The sequence below is a fragment of the Antrostomus carolinensis genome, unplaced genomic scaffold (assembly GCF_000700745.2).
Source record: "Antrostomus carolinensis isolate BGI_N321 unplaced genomic scaffold, ASM70074v2 scaffold22226, whole genome shotgun sequence".
Classification (NCBI taxonomy): Eukaryota; Metazoa; Chordata; class Aves; order Caprimulgiformes; family Caprimulgidae; genus Antrostomus; species Antrostomus carolinensis.
The window spans coordinates 26763-51396 of record NW_010321067.1 but is presented as its reverse complement, the minus strand read 5'-3'; the positions used below and the strand labels follow the sequence as shown (position 1 = coordinate 51396).

The window sequence follows — 24634 nt, the reverse complement described above, 5'->3', positions numbered from 1 at the left end:
GATAAGATTATATATTGATGCTCAGCTGACAGCTTGTAATACCTTTAATAAGGTCTCTGATCATTTATACATGTAAAAATGTGTAAATGGTGAAAGAGTAAATCCTTTTGAGTTCTCACAATATTTTATAAGCAGTGAAGAAATCCTTCAAAGGTTCAAAAATAAAAATAGGAAGGGTTCTGTGATGCAGAGGAATAGTGTGGGCTGAGTGGTGATGGACAAAATAAAAGAGAATTTTGAAATTGCTGTGAAGGTTGTTAGTTGTAGCTGCTTCCAGGAGCCATTGAATTGTGAGATTGCAGTGAGGAAGGCGATGATGGTCAGGCTGTGCTATTGCAATGATCTTATCTATTTACATTATTTATATCTAATATCTAAAGTTTTATAATTTTTTACATATTATGTTTCCAGGAGCAGCACAAATTCAAGCTCTAGAGGGAGTGGAAGTCATTGCAAATCTGAAGGCCAAGATGAATCTGTGAAAACAAAAGCCTCAGAAGAGTCAGGGCCTGAAGATGAAGAAACAAGTAAGATACAACATTTTTTCTGTAATGTTAAGGTAAAAGTCCAGCTCTCATATGTTCATGGCTACCACTGAACCCATTGGAGTCTTGTTCACTTGCATATGAAGGCAGAATACAGCCATAATAGAACATGAGGTTTTTTAGGAAAGAAAAAAATACCAACCTGAGATAGTTGCAAATAAATATAAACAAAATTAAATTATTATGTCCTTAGTTCTAAAACCTTTATTCTCTTTTCTTAAAAACATATTCTGCCTCAATTTGTATTAAAAAAATAGAACAACTGCACTTTGCAGTCATAAATGAGTGTTAGGTGTTTTGTTACATTTCCTTCAAGCTTTCACTGTGTTTTGTTACACATGGTCATCTTGCTCAATTCATTGCTAAAAGGGCAGTCGAGCCAAATGGCTGGTTCCAGAGAAATGGGTTTTTTTTTTTAAATAAATAAATCCCTTTTAATAGAGGGATAACTTAATTTCTGGCTTCAGAAATAAATAACTTTCAGTAAATTATCATCTATTTCAAGAGTATTCATGCTTTTTTGCAGCTAAAGGTCTCATAACATAGGATATTAAGTATATTAAGGACCAAGAAAGGAAGACTTTTTTCTTTGTTAGTGTATTGACCTGGGCAGCTAGATAAATGATTCATATCTGAGATTTCAGTCAAGTGACATGTGGCCATTAGAGAGGATTGCTTTCTTTGGTTTGACATAGGAGTGCTAGAATCATTTAGATTTGCTTACATTATAGATGTGCATCTAAAGAAAATAATGTGATTTAATATTAAGTTGTTTAATTTAGGAGATCCTGATGAATCTCACAAGGAAGATGCAAGTGCTGAAGAACTGAAAACTACAGATGAAACTATAGAGACGACACAAGCAAGTATGTACCTGTATTCTTTCAGATATAGTTATATGAAGAAGTAGAGAATGAAAACCTAAATTTACAATATAAACTCAGTAGACACAATATAAACTCAGTATGCATAATTTAACTTCTGTGACCATTTATAACATCTTTGAAAATAGGCTATAATCATTAATGCTGTGGTTTATTTTCCCCAATATTTTCTGTTAGCTGTATCAGATAAACCTGGTCCTGAGCATTCTGGAATCCAACCAGAAGAAAATGGCCCCAATGTTGATGCTGTCTCTGGAAATGTAGAAGGAGAAGCCTCCTGTGAAAAAAGTGCAAATCAAGACATTTCAAGTCAAAGTACTGAATCCACTGCCAACTCACTTGCTGCAAACGACGAACCTCAGCCACACCCAGAATCCTCAGGGCTTGCAACTCCAGATGAGTCCTCTACCAGAACCTCAGCTCTCCAAGAAACTGATGATAGTGATGATGATCCTGTTCTCATCCCAGGGGCAAGGTACCGAGGAGGACCAGGACACAGGTTAGGGGAATACTTACTTATCTCTGCTATTGCTTGGCAAAATGCCTTCTTTTTTTTTAATGGAAGATGTAGAAACTCATGCCTCATATCCTTAATTAAAATAAGTTGTTCTTTGACAACTAGTGAAGAGCTTGATGGCTGATTCTCATTTGCCTATATGTAAGATATGTATAGCTATATTTTCCCTCCTAGCCAGGCAAGCTCCTACAGATCTAATACCTGCTTGTGCTTATTTTTTGCCTGCTGAATACTCCAGTGCTAAATATTTGCGGTTAATTTATTATTCTCCCTGTAATCCTGAGTACAGAAAGTCCATAAATTTGTGTATAGGGACCTACATTTTCTTTCGACTTTATTATAGGTGTTCTTACTTTGGCAAAGCAAGAGCTTTTAACTGTTGTTCAGCAATGCTGTGTTTGTCTGTAGTACATACATTAAGACTTAACTTATTTTTCTCTGAAGGAGAAACTCTGTAATCCTTTTCCTTTTGTTGGTTATTGAGTATGAGTATGTATGGCATGAAAAACCAGGTAGATTACTAGTTGTCTTCATTAGTAAAAGACACACTTAGTAAGCTTTGTGTATTTTTTTTCTTGTAAAATATAAACAGCCATACATACTCGTTTGATCATTCAGTAAACTTAGCCCCCAGTTTGGTATTGCTGGTTTAATACCTTTCTTCACTAATTTCAATTCTTAGACTTTTTAAAAGCTGTAATAATTATTTAAGCAACATCTCTATTGTTAGACATAAGAAAATACCTTTTTTAACTTGTTTTAGGTGTTATGTAACCTCGTGTCAGATGCCTCAGCTTTACTCCTTTCCTGTTCCAAGGCAGCGTTATCTTGCTAATAATTTCTTAGGCTAGCAATGCAAATTCTTTACAGGAAGAATTACAATATGTATTCATTAGGAAATCAGAAAGAATTTAATAGGTGTGTATAGAAAAGGTTTTGAATAATTTGCAGTTAAAAAAAAAAAGTCATAAGCCTCCACGTTGTCAGTAATGACAAAAAGAACAGTCAGTGGTTGCTTATTACATAGCATGAGTAATTCTGCTCACTAAATGATGGTTTTTATGAAAAAGCCAATATATACAGATTCTGTATTCATCCATTAACTTTCCATGCAGTACTAAGCAACTGTAGGTAAATGTCTCATGGCAGAAATAGTTCCACTGCTAAGCCAATGTTCATTGTGATCTAGTGATTGAAGAGCAAGCTGTGAAAAACCCTGCAATTTAAATCCCATTTCTGTTTCAAACTTCTCTTCATGCACTGTATGTTGTCTCTACAGAGTAATAGTTTTTGTAGCAATGTAATTAGAATGACACTTCCAGGTATCATATAGCTGTTACAGTTTCCTGGTAGTGAGGACATCTTAAATGACGTTACACTTCATTGGACATGTGGTTTTTTCCTTCTTTGTATGCAGTGAGATTTCTTCCTGTAGCAATTTAAACTTATCATATAGGAAAGATTATTCAACTAAATTAATTATATAATTTGAATTCTTTATTCAGCCCCCTGCTCCTTTATTCTATCCCCAGATAAAATCTGACAGAAGTTGCTATATATTCAGTACTGGTTTATGATTGCCTCCAGGTTTAATGCCTGACCAATTTATTTTGTTCTGCTTTTGTGTGTGTTCAAGCAGTGAAGTTTTCTAGTTTAACTTCTGAGCAGTCACATACACCTTTACTTTACGTTCCCTCCTATTCTCCTGGTTTCCAGAGTATCTAAATGTCCTCTGAGATACTGAAGAAAAATAAGACATCCTTTGTGTGCCCAAAGGAATTTGGATTTCCAGAGAGAAAGCAGGCACTTGTGGTCTTAAAGGCTAGGTAGAAGCCCTCTTCATATTTATATCTCATATGAAATAGAGTGAAAGGAACAGGAGGTCCTCTACTACCACCATGACAACTGTTATAGCATATAATCCAGTTCATAAACTGATCAAATTTATATAAAATCCCCCTGTCCCTTTAACCAGTGGGAAGCTACCTCAAAACATTGCTGCTCCAATAGGTATAAATTGACTAAAATTAGTCATTTGGTGCTAACATACTGTTTTGATTGAAATAATTTTTCCATGCCCAGTGCTTATCATTTGAATGATGTTCCTCTTGGCCGTTTTCAGCTTTTGTCTCACTAGACTGAGTGCCAAGTTTTTCTCACCCTTAGCAATAAAAATTTGTGGTTTTCCTGCCTTTATGCTGGTTCCTGTCTGTGCTCCTCCATGTTCCACATGTTCCCTGAATATGGTAGGTCAGAATCATGCACACGACGCCACTTGGATTTTCCTGGGATTAACAGTATGAGTGTTGCTTTTGGTCTAGAGAAGATTCTCTGAGACACAAGTGAGCTGTAGTTCTATCCTTCTCTCTTGCTTACGGCTCTCTCATACTGGGAGCTTGCAGTCAGACACAAGATCAGTTAGTATACTGAAGTCTTTCCTACTTTGTCATTTCTAATTAACGTGTTTTTATCTTTCACCAGAAGGAAGCTCAGAAGTGTATGACAATTTTAAACTACTGAATTCCTACCCACCTCTTTTTCTCAAGGTCCTACAGTCCCCTCTGTATTAGTAAAGTTACCCAACACCATGTCCTCAGTGCACTGCATGAGTGCATTTCCTACATTTTGCTCAAAGACTATTAGCAATATATTAAACAAAACTGCCTGCAAGCCTGGTGCTCACCTCCACCAGTATGTTTCCTAAAGGCTTACATTTTCTCTTCTCTCAGTTAGTAAATTGTGTTACCTAACAATTCCTTTACTAAATCTCATTTTCTCAAGTTTATCTCATAATTTAGTTTTCCAGTGTGTCTTCCTAAAAGATAATTAATGGTATTAATATAGAAACAATAAAGTAGATTTTTCTCTCACTAGAATATCTAGGAGGGAGGTTCTTTGGGGATTTTCTGTTTGTGCTTTTTTTTTTCCCCTTCCTTTCCATTATTTGAATTTTGTTGTGGCACAAATCCAACTTTTAATGTTTTCAAACCAAGGACTGGTTCTTTTTCTGTCTCTTACATATTAGAAAAATAGATAAAAGGGACATAATCTTTGTGGATGCTTATAAATATCAAAAATACAATGAGGATAGCTAGCTTCTCACCAACTAACCTGAAATTGAACTGTCAGGAAAGACTGTGCAACAGATACAGAAACACAAAGTTTGCACCTGCTTTATTATTTTTCAAAGGATTTATAATAGTAGCAGCAAAATATGTAGAAATACCACGATCCTTTGGTTGATAAATTGACTAAGTCAACTGAATATTGACTAGGAATCGCCTAGGAACAGTTTTGATGCAGAAGGACGTTTCTTTGAAACAAATAATTCAGAATGTGACATCTGACTTTTTTCTGTAGCATTTCTGTAACTTCTGAGCATCACTGTAGGAATGGTGGAGATCAGTGACTAAAAGAAGCTTAAATAGTTATTTAATTTTTTTATTTGTCATTGGGCTAGTCAATACATGCTCTTTTTAACAAAATGTGTAAGGAAGTGCACAGAATGTTTCTAAATTTTTAAAAGAAGAAACCTGTTTTGTACAGCTGAGCAGTTTAGCTAGATACTCAACAGAGCAAATAACCTTCTGGGCATTTTAGAGAATCCACAGGAAAAAATCCCTTCTTGTACAATTATGAGGAGATATGCAAGCTTTTGAGTCTCAAAGTATGCCCATAGCACATCTTCTTTAAAATTTACCAAGTCCAGCAAACAGAGATAAATAATATGGCTTTCCATAGCACTGTACTTTGTAATCTGGGGTGGGGGGGGGGAAGTCTGTGCAAAATGTATGTTCTTCCTGCACAGAGAGTGCAGTTTCTAATGGACTGATCTTAATCTTCACAAATTAGTCAAAACAACTCTCTGAGGGCTGCTTTCCTACTTAAATGACTGAATTAATTTTGTTTGGACTTTGACAGAAGCTGATCTATGAGCAGAGGCTAAGCCTGGAAAACATTAAACTAGTAGGTTAAAATTTCAAACAAATATGAATGTGAAATGGAAATGATTACGCAGCTGGTTCTGTGATCTGTGAAGAATTACTGCATTTTGTAAGATAAACTTTGTGTACTGTTATGAAACCTGAATACTATTTTTTGCTGAAATCAAAGTAGTCTCATATACTAACACATTGAGGAGAAGGAGTCTTCTCAGTTGGAATACGTGGAGCACATTTTGTAAGAGATGCTAACCTTTTAAAAACGTGATACCCATCATTTTTGAATGACTTCAGTTGTTGTTCCCTTTACTAGATATAATATCAGAGGAACAGCGATAGGTGATAGAATAATGAGGTAATTAATTATTTTCTTCCTCCCCTCCTCCTTTTTATTGCCGTATAATGGATTTATCAGGTTCTTGTTTTTCGTATCTAACTGACATTTTAAGAATTGCTATACTTCAAATGCTATGAATTACAGAGCATATTGCTTGAGTTATATTTAGCTGCATGTATTGCATGGAAATGGAAAAGAAATGGCAATGTATACATTTAACAGCCTATTAACCTTTTTTATTGTGTGCCATAGAAATTAATGGAGTTTGAAAAGTGTGTAGTTTGTGAAAAGCATATACCTTTTTTTTATTCAGCTGCTGAGGAACTTGTTATATTTGCATGTGCCACTGCTGACTTGCTTTGTCTGGTAGTAGAGAACACCCAGTTCTGAACAAAAATATAATACATGTATCAAAGACTATTTATATTTTTTGCCTGAACAAAGTTATGGAACTAAGCGTAATTATTAAAGCTGTATTTGGTAATACATATTTAGCAAGATACATGCTCAATCTTATACAATATTTCTTTTAATGAAGTTAAATGAAAATGTCACTTGATCTCATATTCCTCATTGAAATACTTGAGAGAATTAATGGTAAGGGCAGAGAAGGCAATTTGGGCAATTGTGTTTGGCCACATGCCATAAGAGGGAGAAACTCTCTACTGTGATTTAATGCCAAAGGCTTTATGTAGGGGAAAATGGCACAAAATCATTCTAATGATAAAAATTAACATCTTGGCTTTGTGTGGCTGGGAAGGAAAAGAGTCAGGATGTGGTTTCATAAAAGACTCAACCCGAGTCCTATATTTTAAATGCCTACATGAAAATAGCGCAGACGTGTATTTCTTTGTCTTAGGTTCCAGTCTTAGCTGCAGTTGGAATACATGGATTTAACTCTGCAACTTTCTTAAAGTTTAGTTCAGGAATCTGTGTGCTTTTTGTTCTTTAAATTTTACGATAGGCATTCTTTCTATATTAAACATGCTTACCACGGAATTCTTTAGCTCTTCAGTACAGCCCATGGGAATATTTGTTTCATATTGCTAAAAATTTAATATAAAAATGAATTATTTATTCAGCATAGAATTTTTTATTGGTATATTTTTCTCTGATTTTCATTGTCATTCTGCAGCATATCAGGTGGCAATTTTAAAATGTTTTCTAGCTGAGAATAGCTGAAACATTGATTGTGTTGGAAGGCTGGGAAATGACTAGGAGGGCATTATGGTAAATGTTTCTTTTTATATGATCAGCAGTAAAATAACTTGGGCTTTAGGGTAGAGTCAGTGTGGTGTTAACATGATGGTTTTGCCCTTGTTTTTGAACCATCTTAATGCTTGAAATTTGAAAGCAGTAGTAAATTTTTTCCATAGGTTCAGAGTCTTCCAAAGGAACATGGTTATTTGGTAATTAAAGTAAGAAATATAATAAAATCTTGATATTTAGAAAAAGGGATCTATTTTAATATGGTGGCTGTAAGTGAACCCTGACAGGCAGCTCAGCCTCACACAGCTGCTTGCTCACTCTGCCCCAGTGGGATGGGGGAGAAAATCAGAAGGATAAAATGATGAGAGAACTTGAGGGTTGGCTTATTAATTAATCACCTTCCTGAACTTTGGTGATGCTAGTCAGCTTGTCAAGGCACACGGCTGGAATTCTTGGGCAGGAGCATGGTAGCTGGTAGGTGGATTCCTCTACAGGGTCAACAGAGAAATTACGGTAAGGCATCAGGGAAATAGATTGTAAATTAATGGTCATAAACATTAAGTTTCTTGCAGTTTTTTTGTACAAGGAAAACAGTTCAAATGAGAAGATGGCTACAAGAAGGGGAAAAAAAATAAAAACTTGAAACAGCAGAAGAGAAGGAACCAGGGATTCTGGTAGTTAGCAAAAAGTGACAGTGTTTGTCTGTGTGTAAGTAAATTTGGAAACTTAAGTAGTGACAAAAATGCTTAATACTGGAGGAATCAATACTGAGCTCAATACTCAATATAGAGCTGAGACAAGAGGGATGGAAAAAGGAGGTGAGTGCACATGAGCTTTACAGCCAGCTGCTGCAGCCTGGCTCAGGAGATGATCGATCTGCGGCGACGGTGTTTGGAAGAAGCAGGGTTATGTAGGGTACCAGATGAATTTTATGGCAGCCACGACATCTGGATCTCCAGTGGAACAAAGTTTGTAGCAGAATTCCTGCAGATTGTTTACAGATGATGGATAATTGTTCAGTTTTCCCTCTTTTGAAAAACTTCTTACTGTCACTCTTCTAACTAGTAGATAAGCACAGGTTTTTTTTTAAATATGCAGGGCTAGTTAGCCAGAAATTATTGAGTAACATAGATTGAGAACTGAGATCTGCAGCTCTCTCAAATAAACCTAAAAATTTTTAAAGAGCAATTATGTGATATATTGTGCTTTATGAAATGAACTAATTATTTAAGTGTGCTAATTGCATAGATTTTTGTAAAAAAAAAAAAATTCCTCTTACACTTCAGGTATTTTCTAAACATAAAGAAAATGCCCTGACAAATTTATTTATTTATTTTTAAAGGCTTAACTTACATGTTTACATCTCTTCCATTTCTCTCTGCATCACAGGGTTTTTGTGGGTTTGGGTTTTCATATTTTTGTTTGTTTTTCTTTTGAACCTATGTTTAGTTGAAAGAATATAATGGCTTCACTTGTAAATTCTTACTCCACGCATCTGTGGCTTAATTTACATAAGGTTTTGATAATTAATGTTTACAGTAATCAGCTTTGAAGACTTCAAACCTGGCTGATCATAAGGGGAAAGGTTGTGCTCTGGTTATTGTCTATATTCTTATTTTTGGAAGGCATATTTAATTTATCTTTCCACAAGGCACACTCCATTCAAGTAATGAAAGTACCATACATCATCTTGGGGCTCAGTCTTACTAAGACTACACACACTAACTTTATTGTAAGATATTGCACTAAGGTACCACAAAATTTGGCAAAAGACACTTAAAAAGGCTTTATACCTGCAAACCAGGCAGTAGTACCGAATTACTCTGAAGTCAGAGCACTGGCTACAGTATAAGGGCATAACTAAAATAGAGTTTGGTTTCGTTGGCTTTACAAGACCTAATGTTTTCTGTACCATAAAATTAACATTAATCTCTAATCCAGCATTTCTCAGTCATCTTCATTATTTGATGCCTGAATGTGAATGCATAATTCCACTGTATATCAATTGATAGAGTTGCCTGAGGAGTGCCAACACAATGTGCATAAACTTCATGATCTGATGTTTTATGCTTGGAAGATTCCCCATTTTGGAAGGGAAGCAGCAGCTCACAGTCAGGCTTAGCTCAGGCTGAACTTCAGAACAGTATGAATTGCACAGCACGCTTCTGTATCTGATGCTTCTCCAAGTGATAAGGCTACTCTCTAAGTTTATGTTGGCACAGACAGGAATTGCTTATCACAAATATAAATAAAAAATTAAAAGCCACAAAAACAGATGTGTTGGGTTTTTAAATTGTTTTTTAATGTGATTTTGAAACAATGTATAGAAAATCTGTAGTCGTGGAAAATATAATACCTCTGAGAGAATCCTTTTTCCTGTGAAGTTCTTCGTTCTGAAATGTCATTATATATTGGGGGCTTATATTTATCTTTTCTGGAGAAGATTTACCTTTGCCAGGTTCCTGCTTTTAGCAATGTGTTACTAGAGTGCCTGATAACAGTATCACAGTTAGAGCCATGTGTGCTTGGCAGCATTCTGCCTGTTAAAAGGTAATCATTGACTTTACAGGATAACTAAATGTCAATCCATTCATGTCTTTCAAAATAAGACTCAAAATCAGGATTTTAAATTCAGAGCTGAATTTGGCTCAAAGACAGTTTTTACCAAAGTTTGCTTCAGTGCTTCTGCTTTTATTTAAAAATGCATGATGCTGACTGCTGAATAGTCTTGAGGTTTTTTTATAATACCTGCAATCAAGCCTCGGGGAATTTAGAGGAGGGGTTTAATTTTTCTGGAGATGCTCAGATGAAAAAATATGGAAGGAGCTACATTGGATTATCAGTTAGTTACTCTAATACCTTCTTCTAATCCCAAGACTTGTTACTGCTATCTAGCAAGTAACCCTTCTGAAAGAGCTAGTCAAGTCTACTGCTTTGTCAATCCTAATGAAGTTTAACTTCTCAGCTTTTTGACTGCGTATCTTGTATTAATTAATTAATGTGGATAAATACACCGGAAATACAAATAGCCCATCTTTAAAAAAAAAAACAAGTACAAAACCAGATATGTACAACTAATTGTTTAAAGTTTCTGTGAGTGTTTTATGTAGCCTGTCATATACGTGCCACCCTTTTTTTCCCCTTCACTTAGAAATAAACTGGTGAGGAGAATAATTCCATGATCTTTAAAGCACAGCAGATTAAAGAACATGGGCTTCTTTTTTTGCCTTCATTGTACGAAGAGGGTTTTGTGAAAAACCCTCTTGAATCTGTTGAAGATTAAAGTTGAGACTCCATGTATTATAAGGGCTAACTAACACAGTATATTTATTTAGTGTAGTATAAGGAGGAGGACTGGAAAATGGTCTAGATAGGAGATTCTGAGGGGGTAGAAAACTCACAAAGGAAGTAATAGTAGTCTGTTTTTTCTGAGATTGTTTGCTAGATAAACTTCTAAGAAATGTATTGTAATAAATAGTCCACTGTTAAATGGATCTATTGGCTAGTGCTTACAAATCTCTTCTAGATTCTATCAAAAAATGTTTTAAAAGCTTAGTTGTATTGGGTGATCTGTCTTAATACAACAGTTTCTGGGGTTTTTGTTTTGTTTTTTAAATATATTAATGACTCATTACTTGCATTCATTTTCCTTCTTTGCCTAGCTGTAGAATAACACTTACTTTACTGTAATTTTTTTGGTCCAGCTTTCTCCTATGACAGAAATGAAACAAAAATCTAAGCAGGCCACTGGCTGAGAGAATTAGTTACAAGACAGATCTGGTGGGGTTTTTTTTTCTGGAAAAGAGGACTTGTTGGAAGAGTCTCCAGGGTCAGTGATTAAAACACCATAGTACATTACTTTTGGACAAATTCAGATTGTTAGCTTTCAGGGAGCAGTATATTGAAGTTGCAAATATATTCAGTTCTGTCTGAGTTCATTTTTCAGGCTCATAAAGCTAAGAGCAACCCTGACATGGAATAAAAGAAAAATAAAATAGTTAGGTGCACGTGCTGGGGTTGGGCAGTTTGGTTATATCTGGAATTATAGGGATCTGCAAACTGAGAACTAAACAGGAAAAAATTTGCACCAGAGTCTTTTCACAGATTAATCAAAAAGTAGATTACTGGAACTAAACAGTCACAAACCAAAATATATAATTTAGCTAATTTTTCCCTGCTATTCTAGGGAATCTTCAACTGTATCCCTCACTGCTAACATATGGGATTACTGCTACAGTAACTGATCTCAAATCATCTCTTGACTTAGCAGGAACTTTTTTCAAGCTGTTTAGATCTTGAGTCTTGTCATACAGAAATAGTGGAAAGAAATACATTTAGCGAAATTCTGGGGAAAAACCAAGCCACACCGGGAGGTGCACTAGATCCTTCATAACTTTTTAACTTTTAAAAACTTCTGGTTTGGCCATAGATTTTTCACTTTAGAATTTTGCTGCCTTGTTATGGGTGGAGGATATCTCTAGCACTGAAGAAGAAGATAGCATGTGAATTTTGCCAACAGCTGAAGTTTGTTCTTCAGAGAGGGAATAAAATGTTGCATCACTTGACATCCCACTGTCTTGCATGCTATTCTTGTTCTAAGCCAGGATGGAAAATATTCAAGTCTGTAATTTTACATTTGAGATAATGTTGATGTCTGTTCCAAACTCATGGAGAGTGTGTTTGAGTGCCTAATTATTATTTTATAGTCCTTTTTAATAGCTTATTTCAGTGTTTAGAGATGGACTTTCAGTAGTGTTCTCTCTTGCAATTTGTAGACGATCTGCTGTTGCCCGCATTCAGGAGCTCTTCAGAAGGAGGAAGGAAAGAAAAGAAATGGAAGAATTGGAAACACTGAATATTAGACGTCCTTTAATCAAGATGGTTTATAAAGGTCATCGGAACTCCCGGACAATGGTACAAACTCTTTATTTTGGGAACTTGTCCTGGTTTTGCTACCCAAACCACCACAGAACTGTAGAGATTTTATGGACTGAGTCAGTGTAGCTGCCACATCAGTATGCTTGTGAAAAAAGGATATTGTAATGTATTGTAAGCATTTTTTTCTTGAATATTCAGTTGGAAGCCACATAATTTGCTCTAAATGAAAACTAAAATCAGTGTGACTCATGTCACTATGCTTCCCCCTTTCCTGTGAGGCAAGGGCTGATGGTATTTCCCTTTTAAATTTGTGAAGGAGACAGCTTAGAGAGGTCTTGTTTCCTACACTCTTGAGCAGCCCAGGGATAAAGTTGTCTTGTCAGTGACGTGAATGTTAATTATTTTAATGTGTGTGTGTGTGTGTGTGTGTAATATATATATGTATGGACAGTGAATTAAGGTTATGGAGGCAAATTGAATAGTTCTGGTACTTCCTTACTTTTGAGAACTTAATTTGGCAATCTTACAGGTTTTTTTTAATAAGTATATTTTAAGTGTAATTCTTGCATTGTCAGAAAGCAAAAGATGAGTAGCGCTGTGGAATCTCCATCTCTGGAGATGTTCAAAACTTCCCTGGATGCTTTCCTGTGCAACCTGGTGTAGGGACCCTGCTTTGGCAGGGGGGTTGGACTGGATGATCTCCTGAGGTCCCTTCCAGCCCTTACGATTCTGTGATTGTATTGATGTTTGGTTACACCATTGGCAGGATAGGGATGGTTTTAGGTCCAGCACACAGATCCTTGCAATGTAACCGCTTAAATGATGTCATTGGAGTACTAGGTGTTACCTTTTTTACATGAAACAGACATGAAAGAACAGCAGCAGGGTGTGTAATGGTAGTGGAATGATGAAAGGTGGGATTTCTTGTTTCTCTTTAGCTCTTGAAGGAAAAAAATGCTCATGTGAGCCCACACACCCTTTCTTTTTCTTCAGAATTTGTCTTTTGCCATGTGCCTTCAGTTTTTTCTCTCCTGTCTCTTCCTCACTGTTTTTCCTCCAGCCCATCTTATCTCCTTTTATATATATGCTATTCTTTCTCGATTCCACTTACCTCTAGTCCTGAGTTCCCTTTTTAAAATGTTGGCTTTTAAAAAAACTTCTTCAGTAGAGCATCTGTGTGTAACTAATAAATGGGATAAATTGTGTATGCATACACTAGAAGTGAGTGTGTATATGAGTTTGAAAACAAAATTTTAAAATGTGAATCTAAATTCTGTTAATTTATGTGATGCTAAAACTAGGTTTTTTGAATATTAGAAATGTAAAATCAAGAGTTACATAAGATAATACAAAGGAAGCAGGAGGAAGTCATAATCAGGAATTAAAATATAAAGGTATTTCATATTGGAGATAATTTAGATGTACTTCTAACAGAATAATGAAAAATATATATTAAGGGGAGCTATAAGACAAAAGCTGTCAAAAGACAAATATATTGGAAACGCATCTTTCACGACAGAAACCAGGAAGGCAGTTCTGAATAAGTTCTGAATAAGGAATAAGTTCTCTGGCTTATTTTTAGACATCACAATGACTTTCTTGCACTGACTGCAATCATTGGTACATATTCTATAGATAAAGATCTAGCAAGCCTGAAATTTAAAACTGGAAGTACTCATGCTGGAAATAAAGTACATATTTTTAACAGCAGTAAGGGTTCAGCTTACTCATACGATTCTTTATCATGGTGATTCTTAAATCAAGATAGCTAGGGCAAAGCACAGAGCACAAGACAATGTCTGTCCTTTTCTCCAGTGCATTTTCTGATAAAATGATGCAAAAAGAAAGATAAGGAGGGAGGCACTGTCCTCTTTAGAGCTTTATTATGCTGTGTTACTTGGAAATTAATTCCATAGTAAGATTATGTGTAAATGGTCTCAAACTCAAAATTCTGTCTCTTATTCTGGAGATATTCTTAAATACTAAAAATTAGGAAGTTATTTTATGCTAAACTTCAAAGATTGAACATCATCTGTGTGAAATCTGAAAGCTGCTGCATAGGAAGCTACACAGATTTACACAGGTGTCTCTTTTGCCCAGTGTACGTCAATTTAAAGAGGTCATAAGAGATACTGGCAACTCCTTGAGGTGTGATCTTGTGTCTAGGATTACATTTTTAACTTGCAGACTCTTCTCCAGCACAAACATTGGATTCTTGTGGAGCACTGAGATCACATCTTGTGACTGAGTTTTGATTGTTCTTGAATGTCCCTCCTCCCTCTGCCTAATCTCACCTCGCACCCTGTAGATGATGTAAGACAGAGATGGAGAAAAATACTGCTTCCTAACCTCTTCCTATTTTAAAAACAATGTTATTTTGATGTCCTACTCTGAGTAAAAAGAGAAGTGACCCAGACTAATTGTTTGGCTTTGTTTGGGTTACATCTTTTTAGGAAGGGAGGCCAAGAGAGGCCTTGGTGTGGAAAGATTATTCTACATTTAACAAACCTGATAGTTGCTTCTTGAAAAAAATATTTTAGGCTGGCTTTTTTTGGCTCAGAAATTGAATAAGCCACATTCTTTCAGGCTGTAATCATAAGAATATCATGAATGTAACAGGTGTAGAATAATATCAACATTATATTTCAAGGAAATGGATATCTGATAGTACTGCCACCCTTTCCTGACCTGCAATTTCTCTGTCATTTAAGTGATCGTTTTCACTGTAAGGCTACTCTGTTTCATAGGACAGACTGCTTCAGCTGCCTTCAGTTCCAAAACTCGTGAGATTGCAGATCTGTGAAATACTCAAGGAGTCTGGGTTTTCCCACTGAATTAATAAATACACAATTAATAAATAATACAGCATTTACTACACAAGTAATTATTTGTAAATAAATAATGTTTAAGAAATAAAAATAGTATAGTCTAATATAAATAATAACTATATTAATGCATGCAAAACTATAATGAATATGTATAAATTATTAGCAGGTAATACATTATTTTTGTAATCCTATGGCACTACCATGTTTTGGAGAGAGGGATGGGAACAAAGAGGAGAAAAAGTTCACATTTATCTACTCACTTGTTTCCCAAAGACTTTTTCCAGTCAAGTACAGGTCCAGTTAGCTGTCTTGTCATTGACTGTATCTTCTACTTTCTTTAATTCTCAGAATCAGAGACAAGACAGTGTAGCCATTTTGAGGGGCAGGATGATCACTTCATTAGAAAAGTGTTCACAGCACTGTTATCAAATGCGTATCCAGAACAATGGTGCTAATGAGGCTATGAATATTTACAGAGCTTAAGACAGTAGGTTTAAATACCTACTGAATTCATAGAATCATAGAATTGTTTGGTTGGAAAAGACCTTTGAGATTATTGAGTCCAACCATACCTGTCCACTACTAAACCATATCTAGCACTTCACACAAGGAGAGGGAAAAGATGATATAATAAGCTGTTAGGTCGTACACTAGCCTAGAGCATACTGTTCCCTAAACCCCTCCTTTTCCTTTTACCCAGAGGATGCTGTTCCTCTCTTCATCGCAGGAAGAGAAGGAGCAGAGGTCCCCCTGGTCCAAAGGAAGCCTTCTGTTGGCCTCCCTTAGCGCTGTCGGAGCTTCCTGGAGAAGCTGCCAGAAGGGAACAGCCCACGTGCACTCTTCTGTCTCACTTCACCAGCTGTGAGATGCTGCAACAGACTCTAGAGCTGGGGTGAGAGCTGGCTGGTTTTCTGGAAGCCTTCTCAAGGACCTTGGATCTTTCTGCCATACTGTGCAGTCAGTGGCTCATCCAGCCCCGTTGTGTTCACTCACTAACAGATGTCCACACTTCAACTCACAATGCTGTGTTTGTGAATTTCCTCCCATCTTTTCCGGTTTTAAGAAAATTTCTTGAGTAATTTGTGCATCTTTCAAGTAAAAATTATTACCATGTTATTCTCAGAGTCGTAGAACTTCCTCCTTCCAATCTCCAATCAGAAGTCTTCCTTGAATGTTTTAATTACAGCCAGTTATAATCCAGGGTCAAACTACTATGTTATCAGTAATGTTGGGGAACAATTAGCTGTAGGCCAAAACCAAAGATCTTCCAATTATAATTTTTAATGAGTCATATCATTTATGTTATGTTAGTCTAGTCTGTAAAGTTCAATAAATTCCTTCCATAAATTTAATTCCATGCAAAATAAAATTCCATAAATTGGTCCAAGATATTGGTCCAAGAATGACCTTCAGTGTGAACAGCAGGCCCTCAAACAACTCACTGCCTTTGCAAGATAGTTTTTACCTTGCTCTCTAAATTGGTACACAGCAACATGTGTATTTAAAAAAATAAGAAATAGTTCATTTTTGTAAGGTATTACACATACTCTTTGCTGATAGATTACTATAATAGCTGAAGCTGAAGGGTCTCTTCTACCCAGACGCCTTCCATGTTTAGTGGTTTATAAATCTAATTTTGGCCTGGGACTAATAAGTCTTAGTTTTTATCTGATTGATTATAGAGGGGGGGAGAAAAAATTCCTAAGTTTGATTTTATAACCCCTTTTATCTGTCAGACCCAGTTAATTCCCATCCCCCCAGTTTTCATAAGCTTCTGTCACTTCTTCCTCTGTAAATGGAAAATGCCCACCAGGGATTAGCCTGTCACTCACTTAAATTTATCAAACTCTTCTTAAAAACTGTTTCACACACCCCTGTCTCCAGTATCATTCTCATCACTTTGGAAAGTGACAAACCTGTTGTCATTTATTTCCAAACTGCTCAGTCTGCCCCAGCTTCTCTCCTTTTTCCTGTTAGCAGCCATTTTGTTCTGGAGATCTCTAACCTTCTGAATTTTCTTTTTTTTTTAATCATTATTCTTTAAATGTTTCCTTTAAATTTTCTTAAATGTCGTTCCTGCATTTGTAGAGCTCTTACTTCAGAGGCAGTGTTACTGTGGAAAGGGGAGTATACTCTTTGATGTGCTTTCCAAGTTAGTCTTCCAAAGTAATTGGGGTTTTTTTGTTCTTCCTGCAGATAAAGGAAGCCAATTTTTGGGGATCTAACTTTGTCATGAGTGGATCAGACTGTGGCCATATTTTTATATGGGACCGACATACTGCTGAGCATCTCATGCTGCTGGAAGCTGATAACCATGTGGTGAACTGTCTTCAGCCTCATCCGTTTGACCCAAGTAAGATGATATTCTGCATATTCAGGTTATCTGTAGTAAAGTGTTTTAAAGCTCAGTCTTAAATTCTCTGCTCAATAGAGCATCGTAATGATTAATGAACTGTTGTTCATTTTTTCCCATATAAATTGATAATTCTGCTTTTAATTTTGTCTATTACCAATGAACTTGGGCCGTTAAAACCCTCCTTACTCAATAACATCTTGGAATGAAAACTTTACTGACATAGTATTTATAGAAAGTTAAGATGTAGTAAGAAGAATCTCTGTTTCTTGCTCCCCTTAATACATTAAATGTTTTCCATGACACTAACGAGGGAAATACAGGGTCACTGAAATGCCAGCAACATTTTGGGAATTGCTGTTGGAAGGTGGTCTTTATTTGACTTTATTTAAAAAAATCAGTGAAGTGGGGGTGTCAGTCTCACTGGCTTTGTGAAATTAGAAGAATGAATAAAATCCGTAGAAATTCTATTTGTATTTAGGGGAAAATACTTATAGAAAAGATTCAGTCTCACTGGCTTTGTGAAATTAGAAGAACGAATAAAATCCATAGAAATTCTATTAAATTCTATTTGTATTTAGGGGAAAATATTTATAGAAAAGACGGACAAAATTAGTAGAAGGAATCACATGTCGTCTGACATGTGGATGGAAAATCTGAATCATTCTGCAGCTTCTGACACAGTCAAAATAAGTATTTATGTTATTTCTTTTGTCATAGCTTACATGGCTGTGGGGCAACACTCAGCTGTAAATAAATAAGCAAATAAAGTTTTACAGTAATACCAGAAGAGGCTGAGGTTTTTATGGACTGTTTGTGGCAACATGGGATACTGTCCTGCATTGGATAAGCCTTGAACTTTTAAATTCCTAATTGAAATTGTGTTCCTGTAAGTGTTCAGAGTGTGTGGCTAGGTTGGCCACTTGTTTTGGAAGCACTTTTCAAAATGCCATGTAGCTTTACTCTTTTCTTGATTGACTACTACTGTCTCCCTGTCATGCACTGAAAATGTAAAGACGGGGTCATCCTCCCTGTAGGACAGTTAATCTTACACAGTTTTCCAGTTACTGAGATCTTTTATGCAATTTTTATTCCCATAGGTCTTTTTGTGCAGTGATCTAGAGAATGTTCTGCAACTTTTTGTTTTCCATATTTTGACAAGTGTTTATAAGAGCATCCCTTGCTTCTTTATCTTTGAATATCAAATAAATTTACATGAAATACACTGAAATTATCAAATGTCAAAATAGGTTTGAAATTATCTTGCTTCTGTCTTTGTATCTGGGTTTACAAATCCTAAGGCTTTGTTATTAATACATTTACCAGACCATCAGCAGAAATATATTAGTAGTGGCTGGGTTTGTTCTCACTTTCTGCTCCTATCTTACATATATTCTGGTGCCTTTTTTTATTTAAAAAAGGCAGCTCTTGATATTTGTATATGTTTTCTTCATATATATATATATGTGTGTGTGTGTGTGTGTATGTATTTTTTTTTTTTAAATATACAATCTATAGCTCAGCTCTCATATGGTGACAGTAATTACATAGCTGTATGTTCAGCATGGGAACTGACATTTGCAAGTAAATGCTTCATGTGAAGTATTTTTCTTCAGCTTCAGTTAAGTGGAGCAAACACTGGTAAAGGCACAACACGTGTAATTTGTAATTACTTTTACTTACTTCTAGTTCTGGCCTCTTCGGGTATTGATTATGATATAAAAATTTGGTCGCCATTGGAAGAATCCAAGATTTTTAACAGAAAACTTGCAGATGAGGTAAGAACCTTTCCTCCTTTTTCAGTTATGTTTCCAATTCTATAAAAGCCTTTGGTGCAAATTACTGATACAGAATTAACAGAGTTATTTAGTGTTCATCAAATAAGCTACAAATAAAAAGCTGCCCTTAATAACAGCTAACTTTCACATCGTTGGCAGCACACCAGAAGCACTCTGTATTTCAAGATTATATTATATGATCTGATATTATGTACATAAAAGAAGCTTGTAAAGTATGAACAGTGAGATATAAAAAGACAACTGGCAGGAATTAAGAAATGAAGATAGTGCCTGTCTTTAAACAAATTAACTGAAGGAAATACAAGGATGTACAGAAGAACAGGGAGTGCAAAAACCAATTTCATGGAATAAAGGAAACATTGCAAGCTTAATCAGTTAGAAAAGTCTGTATATAAACTTATGCAACACATTGTTTTCATACCCTCAAAGCAATAACAATGTATATAGCAACTGGCCTACAATGATCATATAGTTGACTACTGAACAGTCATATTTTAGTGATTTACATAACATAATTTATTAAAATTTTAGATGCTTTCTGTAAGTAATATATTAGGGCAAATTTGTGGGGTGATTTGGAGTTTTTTGTGCAATGTCTTGGGCAGCAGGTTTATATAGTAGACTGGGTTTTTTAAGTTATTATTTCTCTGTATTAGTGCTATATATATATTTAAAACAAACAGAAGCCTACAGCCCTTAGCCACCATCCCCCTGAAAAAAACCCAAACTGTCCACTTGTGAGTTTTGAACCTTTCCCATCATTTTAACAGTAGTAACACTGAGTGACGTGACATTTCTTTGTATATTGTATGAGAATTTTAATGTCTGATGTAGTTTGGATCCTTTGGGGTTTAGAAATATTGCTAAACATGAATGTGTGCTAGAAGTAATTATTGTACTGATACTTTTGTCACTTAATTTTTAATAATAACAAATTATTTAGAGGTGTAATTATTTTTTTCTTTAATAAAAAATGTAGAACTTCAGAAAATTTGACCGCGGTATGGTTTGTAATTGTACATGTTTTGGGGGTTTTAATTTAATCCCTGTATTGAAATACTTATGTAGAGGACAAGGGACAGGAGATGTTAATAGAAATAAAATAGTTTACTCCATGTTAAGTTTGGCTAGAGTAAGTGTCCAACATATCTAAACTGAATTTCCCATAGAGGGGAAGGTCTGGGGAGAAAGTATTGTGTTTGGGGAAAGTTCAGTATAGATCTAGAACCGTATTTAATACTGAGAGAGGCTGTGACCTTAGTGAATAGGAAAAGGCAACAGGGATGGGAACAAATCTCAGAAGAGAGAAAAAGCCTCAGAAGCAGGCTGGCAAAAGGGTGTTACTGGTGGTGCACTGGAGAAACAGGAGGTGAAAGGGGAAAAAATGGCAGCCTGCTGTCTTCTCAGTGTGCTCCTTTGAGGGAGTGATCAGCTGTGCACAGTGCCTGGTAAATAGATGAGGATAACAGAAAAGAGGTGTTTTGATTTGGCTAGGAGAAGGCCAGTGCAGACATTTGCAAGAACACGTTCTTCACAAGAGGACCAGGCTTGAGAAGCAGTCTCAGGGAGAAGCAATGCATTATTTTCCTACCTTATAGCAGCTGATCTGGGAGGAAGAACTGAATAACGGTCAGCACTTGTCTCCACCTAAAGAAATGTTTATGCTTAGTGATAACAAAACAACATAGTCCCAAAGTGGAGACAAGCTAAGGTGTGGGATTAGAACTCAGTGGCACAGCAAGAAGGATGGCAAGGAAGTACCATGAGGAAGGAAGGAGACAGAAGAGCTAAAAGTATTTGTTAGTGCTTTTTTTTTTCCCTGAAACTAAGACAGTAGGAGCTGGCTCTTTCAAGTCATTTAGAGGCAAGCTGTAGATCTGTTGAAAAAGAATTACAGAGCTGAAGAATGTTCCGGAACTGGGATAGAGTAATTGCTTGTGTTCCTTGGATTTTCTCCAAAAGTTTCAAGCAGCATGAAGGTAGGAGTTTAGGGTAACCTCATCGCTTTTCCTTCCCACATTCTTGGCCAGCGCTAGTGCTAGAACTTTCTTTACAACGGTTGCCATCTGTAACAGCGTTTTCTCTCATCAGTCCTCCTTATTTTATGCAAGATCTCATTTCCAGAAGTTTTTCCTCAGTTGATCATATTAATATTTACCATGCACGTGGACAACAAAATGATAATCTTACTAGAATATTCTTTAGGCAAACAATTAGATATCTGTAGGCAGAAGTCCACTGTCTGACTTTTCTTACCACATACGGTTGGTGTAACTATATTTCATAGTAATTATTAAAATGTTGCTCCCTTATTGTAATTTTGGACTCTGGAAATGCCTTTTGCATAAAAACTTGGTATCTACAAACCCATATTGATGCAGTACAAATTTATGTTTATTTTTATGCTGTTATTTCCCCTTCTCTGCCTCCAGGTTATAACACGTAATGAATTAATGCTGGAAGAGACCAGAAACACTATTACTGTTCCAGCTTCTTTTATGTTACGAATGTTGGCTTCATTGAATCATATAAGAGCAGGTGAGAGACTTCTGAAGAGCTTGTCCACCACATTAGTCTATAAAATAGCAGATAGATTGGGGAACCATCAAGATCTTCAGCACTCTGTGGCTACACATGGGGTTGCTGAGAAGATTCAAGGGTTGTTCAAGGGTCTCTTAATAGAAAAACTTAGGAATTGCTTCTTTAGTGTGAGACTTACATCATTTTTTTTACTTGTTATTTTTTATATTTATTTTTTTTTTACCTCAAAACAAAGAGCAAGAAAAGAGCAAAATACATTTTCAGATGTTACCATACTATCCATCCTGAAATAGTTTATTTGTAAAGTAGTACTAATTAGATGTTGAAAAAGACTCTCTTCTTTAAGGAATGATCTTTAAGGTGAGTGCTGTGTGATGGGAAAACTATTGGGGATGATGGGGATGAGTCGTAAGATACTGACTGTTGTCGTAGGCTTGGAATTGTCCAGGGATGAAAGAGGATGTGAAGATACAGGACTGTGGGAGATAGTAATGAGGCCACTGGCAGCTGTTCCTGGGGCACCAAGTACTAGGATGTCCATTTAGCAAAGGGGTAGTTCTCTACGGGCTGAAACTGGTGATATATGAGGGGTTGCATGGAGAATTGTCGTTGGGAACTGGTGTTCCTGGATGCTAGTGCTGAAGAAACTGACAGCAGTGGGTTGATACTGAAGAAATAGGACAATGGAGAGACATCATACTGGGTAGGAAGCAAGGAGATAAAGTTTTGGGAGGCTGGTATGACATGTGGGGGAGAAACCTGACAGAACTGTAGCTGAAGGTGAAAGTGACTGTAGATACTGAATTTGGGGACTCTGGCACTGGCTGAGCAGAGCAGAGGGCTTATAGTGCTGGGGTAGGAAGGAAGCTCTGCCGGGCAGCAGCTGCTGCTCCTTTCTCACCTCTCACTGATCTGTGAGAGTTAGAGAGCCAGGAGGAAGCCACTGTATCCAGCCCAGTGGTATGCCTCACCACGGCTGTAACTGAATATATTAGTTTGGGTTCTTTCTTCTTTTGTTACAATTTCTTTGAAGTAAAATACTCCAAGAACTGCACAACAAGTGGTGTAACTCAAGTGAGGTACAAAAATTTCAGCAAAAATCAGTGTTATTGCTGGGTGGAGTGTTTCTTAACCTGAGTGCTCCATGCGTGAGTGATAGATCTTGAGCCAGTCACGTTCCCTCACACATTTCTGTATTTGCCTTTCTCTAAACACTGACATCAAAAGGTATTTTTCTGATGTATACAGTGACAGTGATTCTGCAGTTTTCTGGAGTATACAAGTTCTGGAGTATACAAGTTCCTAACTACAACCATTCTAGTTTTAGCTCCCCAGAACAGTATTTCAATCCCTTGTATTCACCACCTCTTTTTAATATTCTCCTTGCATTCATCTTTCCTGTGCTGACAGCCAGTCAGCAGCTACAAGGTTTCTCCTTTTGTACACAAATTAAACACTTTTATGCCTGGAAATCCTTTAGAGCTTTTCTCTTATTCTCCTTCCTTCTGGTAACATTTCTACCCAATCTTTGCTGTCAGTCCATACAGACTTTCTTTTACCGTCTAACCCACAGCCGCTGTGTGTTGTGTAATAGTACACTATAAATATTTACCCAAACCTGAAAACTTTAGAAGTTCTTTTTACTAAATTTCTGTGTCTTACAGACCGATTGGAAGGTGACAGATCAGAAGGGTCTGGTCAGGAAAATGAAAACGAAGATGAAGAGTAACTGGCAGTTGTGTGCAAGCACCTAGACGGTCATGGAATTTGTATAAGACATTAATTATATTTTTCCTTACAGAGCTTTAGTGCAATTCTAAGGTATTGCTTTTGGATAACCTAACCTTTTGTTTTTGAATGACTGTGTGCATGACTTTGGGAGAGTGTGCAAGTAAAATAAGCAAAAATGTTTTTAAACTGTTTTGCCATGTATGAGGGGTGCTAGAAGATGCAAAGTGCAATATTTTCCTTAACCTGCAGATGTGGGAGCTTGGATCGATGTTTTAAAGTAACTTTCATTATAATAAAAACAATGGTTCAAATAAATTTCTATACCTGCTGTTTGCATGTTTGTTGCTTTCTAATTAAAAGTTTGGTTGTTTAAAGTAGTTTTGTGTTTTTTTCTTTGTGCAACCATTGATTTTTCACCTTGTAGCATTCTTTCTTACAGTGTTTGTGAAGTGATGATTACAGTTATTTCTTACAGTGAGCACTGGGATTCTCTGTGACTTTGAGACCCCATTCTTCTTGGTTCTTGAATTTCCATGGGCGTAACCCACACATACACAAAATTGTCTCTCCATCAGTCTTACTATGGTGCCACTTCACATTCTCCCTGTTTGAATCTGTAGTGCTGGTGAAATAGTTGTGTTTCGCTTAGATCCATGAGTATGTGTTCTTTGCAACAACAGCAGATATATCTTAACTTCCATTGGATTTAGAATAGAGAAAGTGTAGTGCAAAGGAAAATTAATTTAGAAATCCCTGTGTGTTACTTCCTAGGAGTAATTATTTGGGAAAGAGCAGCAGAGTCTGTGTAACAGGCTCTACCCTTCCTCCATACGTTTTTGGATGGCAATGGGGAAGAGGAAGTGCAGGAAGGAAAATGCAGTAGGGAAAAGAGCAGCTTTGCTCGATGGCTCTAATTGCTGAGGATGGCAGATGCTGAAAGGCTTCATTGGGAATTATGGAATGCCAGGAAGAATTCTAAATCAGGTGGATGAGGGTACTGGAGGCTTCATTACCCTCTTATTAAAATATACATTCATCACATAATCTACATCAACAAAAAGAATTCCCCAC

General features: G+C 36.3%; 1 protein-coding gene across 1 annotated transcript; it reads left to right on the top strand.

Moving 5' to 3' along the window:
- Positions 1-411: 411 nt before the first annotated feature.
- On the top strand, positions 412-23940 carry LOC104526343 (DDB1- and CUL4-associated factor 6-like; the record flags this gene model as incomplete). The annotated part of the gene is made up of 8 exons (XM_010169776.1): positions 412-527; positions 1328-1411; positions 1607-1928; positions 12209-12347; positions 17336-17492; positions 19182-19270; positions 21724-21829; positions 23497-23940. Coding segments are annotated over 8 exons (1078 nt in total), but the record flags the coding sequence as incomplete, so codon positions are not given.
- Between the last annotated feature and the right edge of the window lie 694 nt (positions 23941-24634).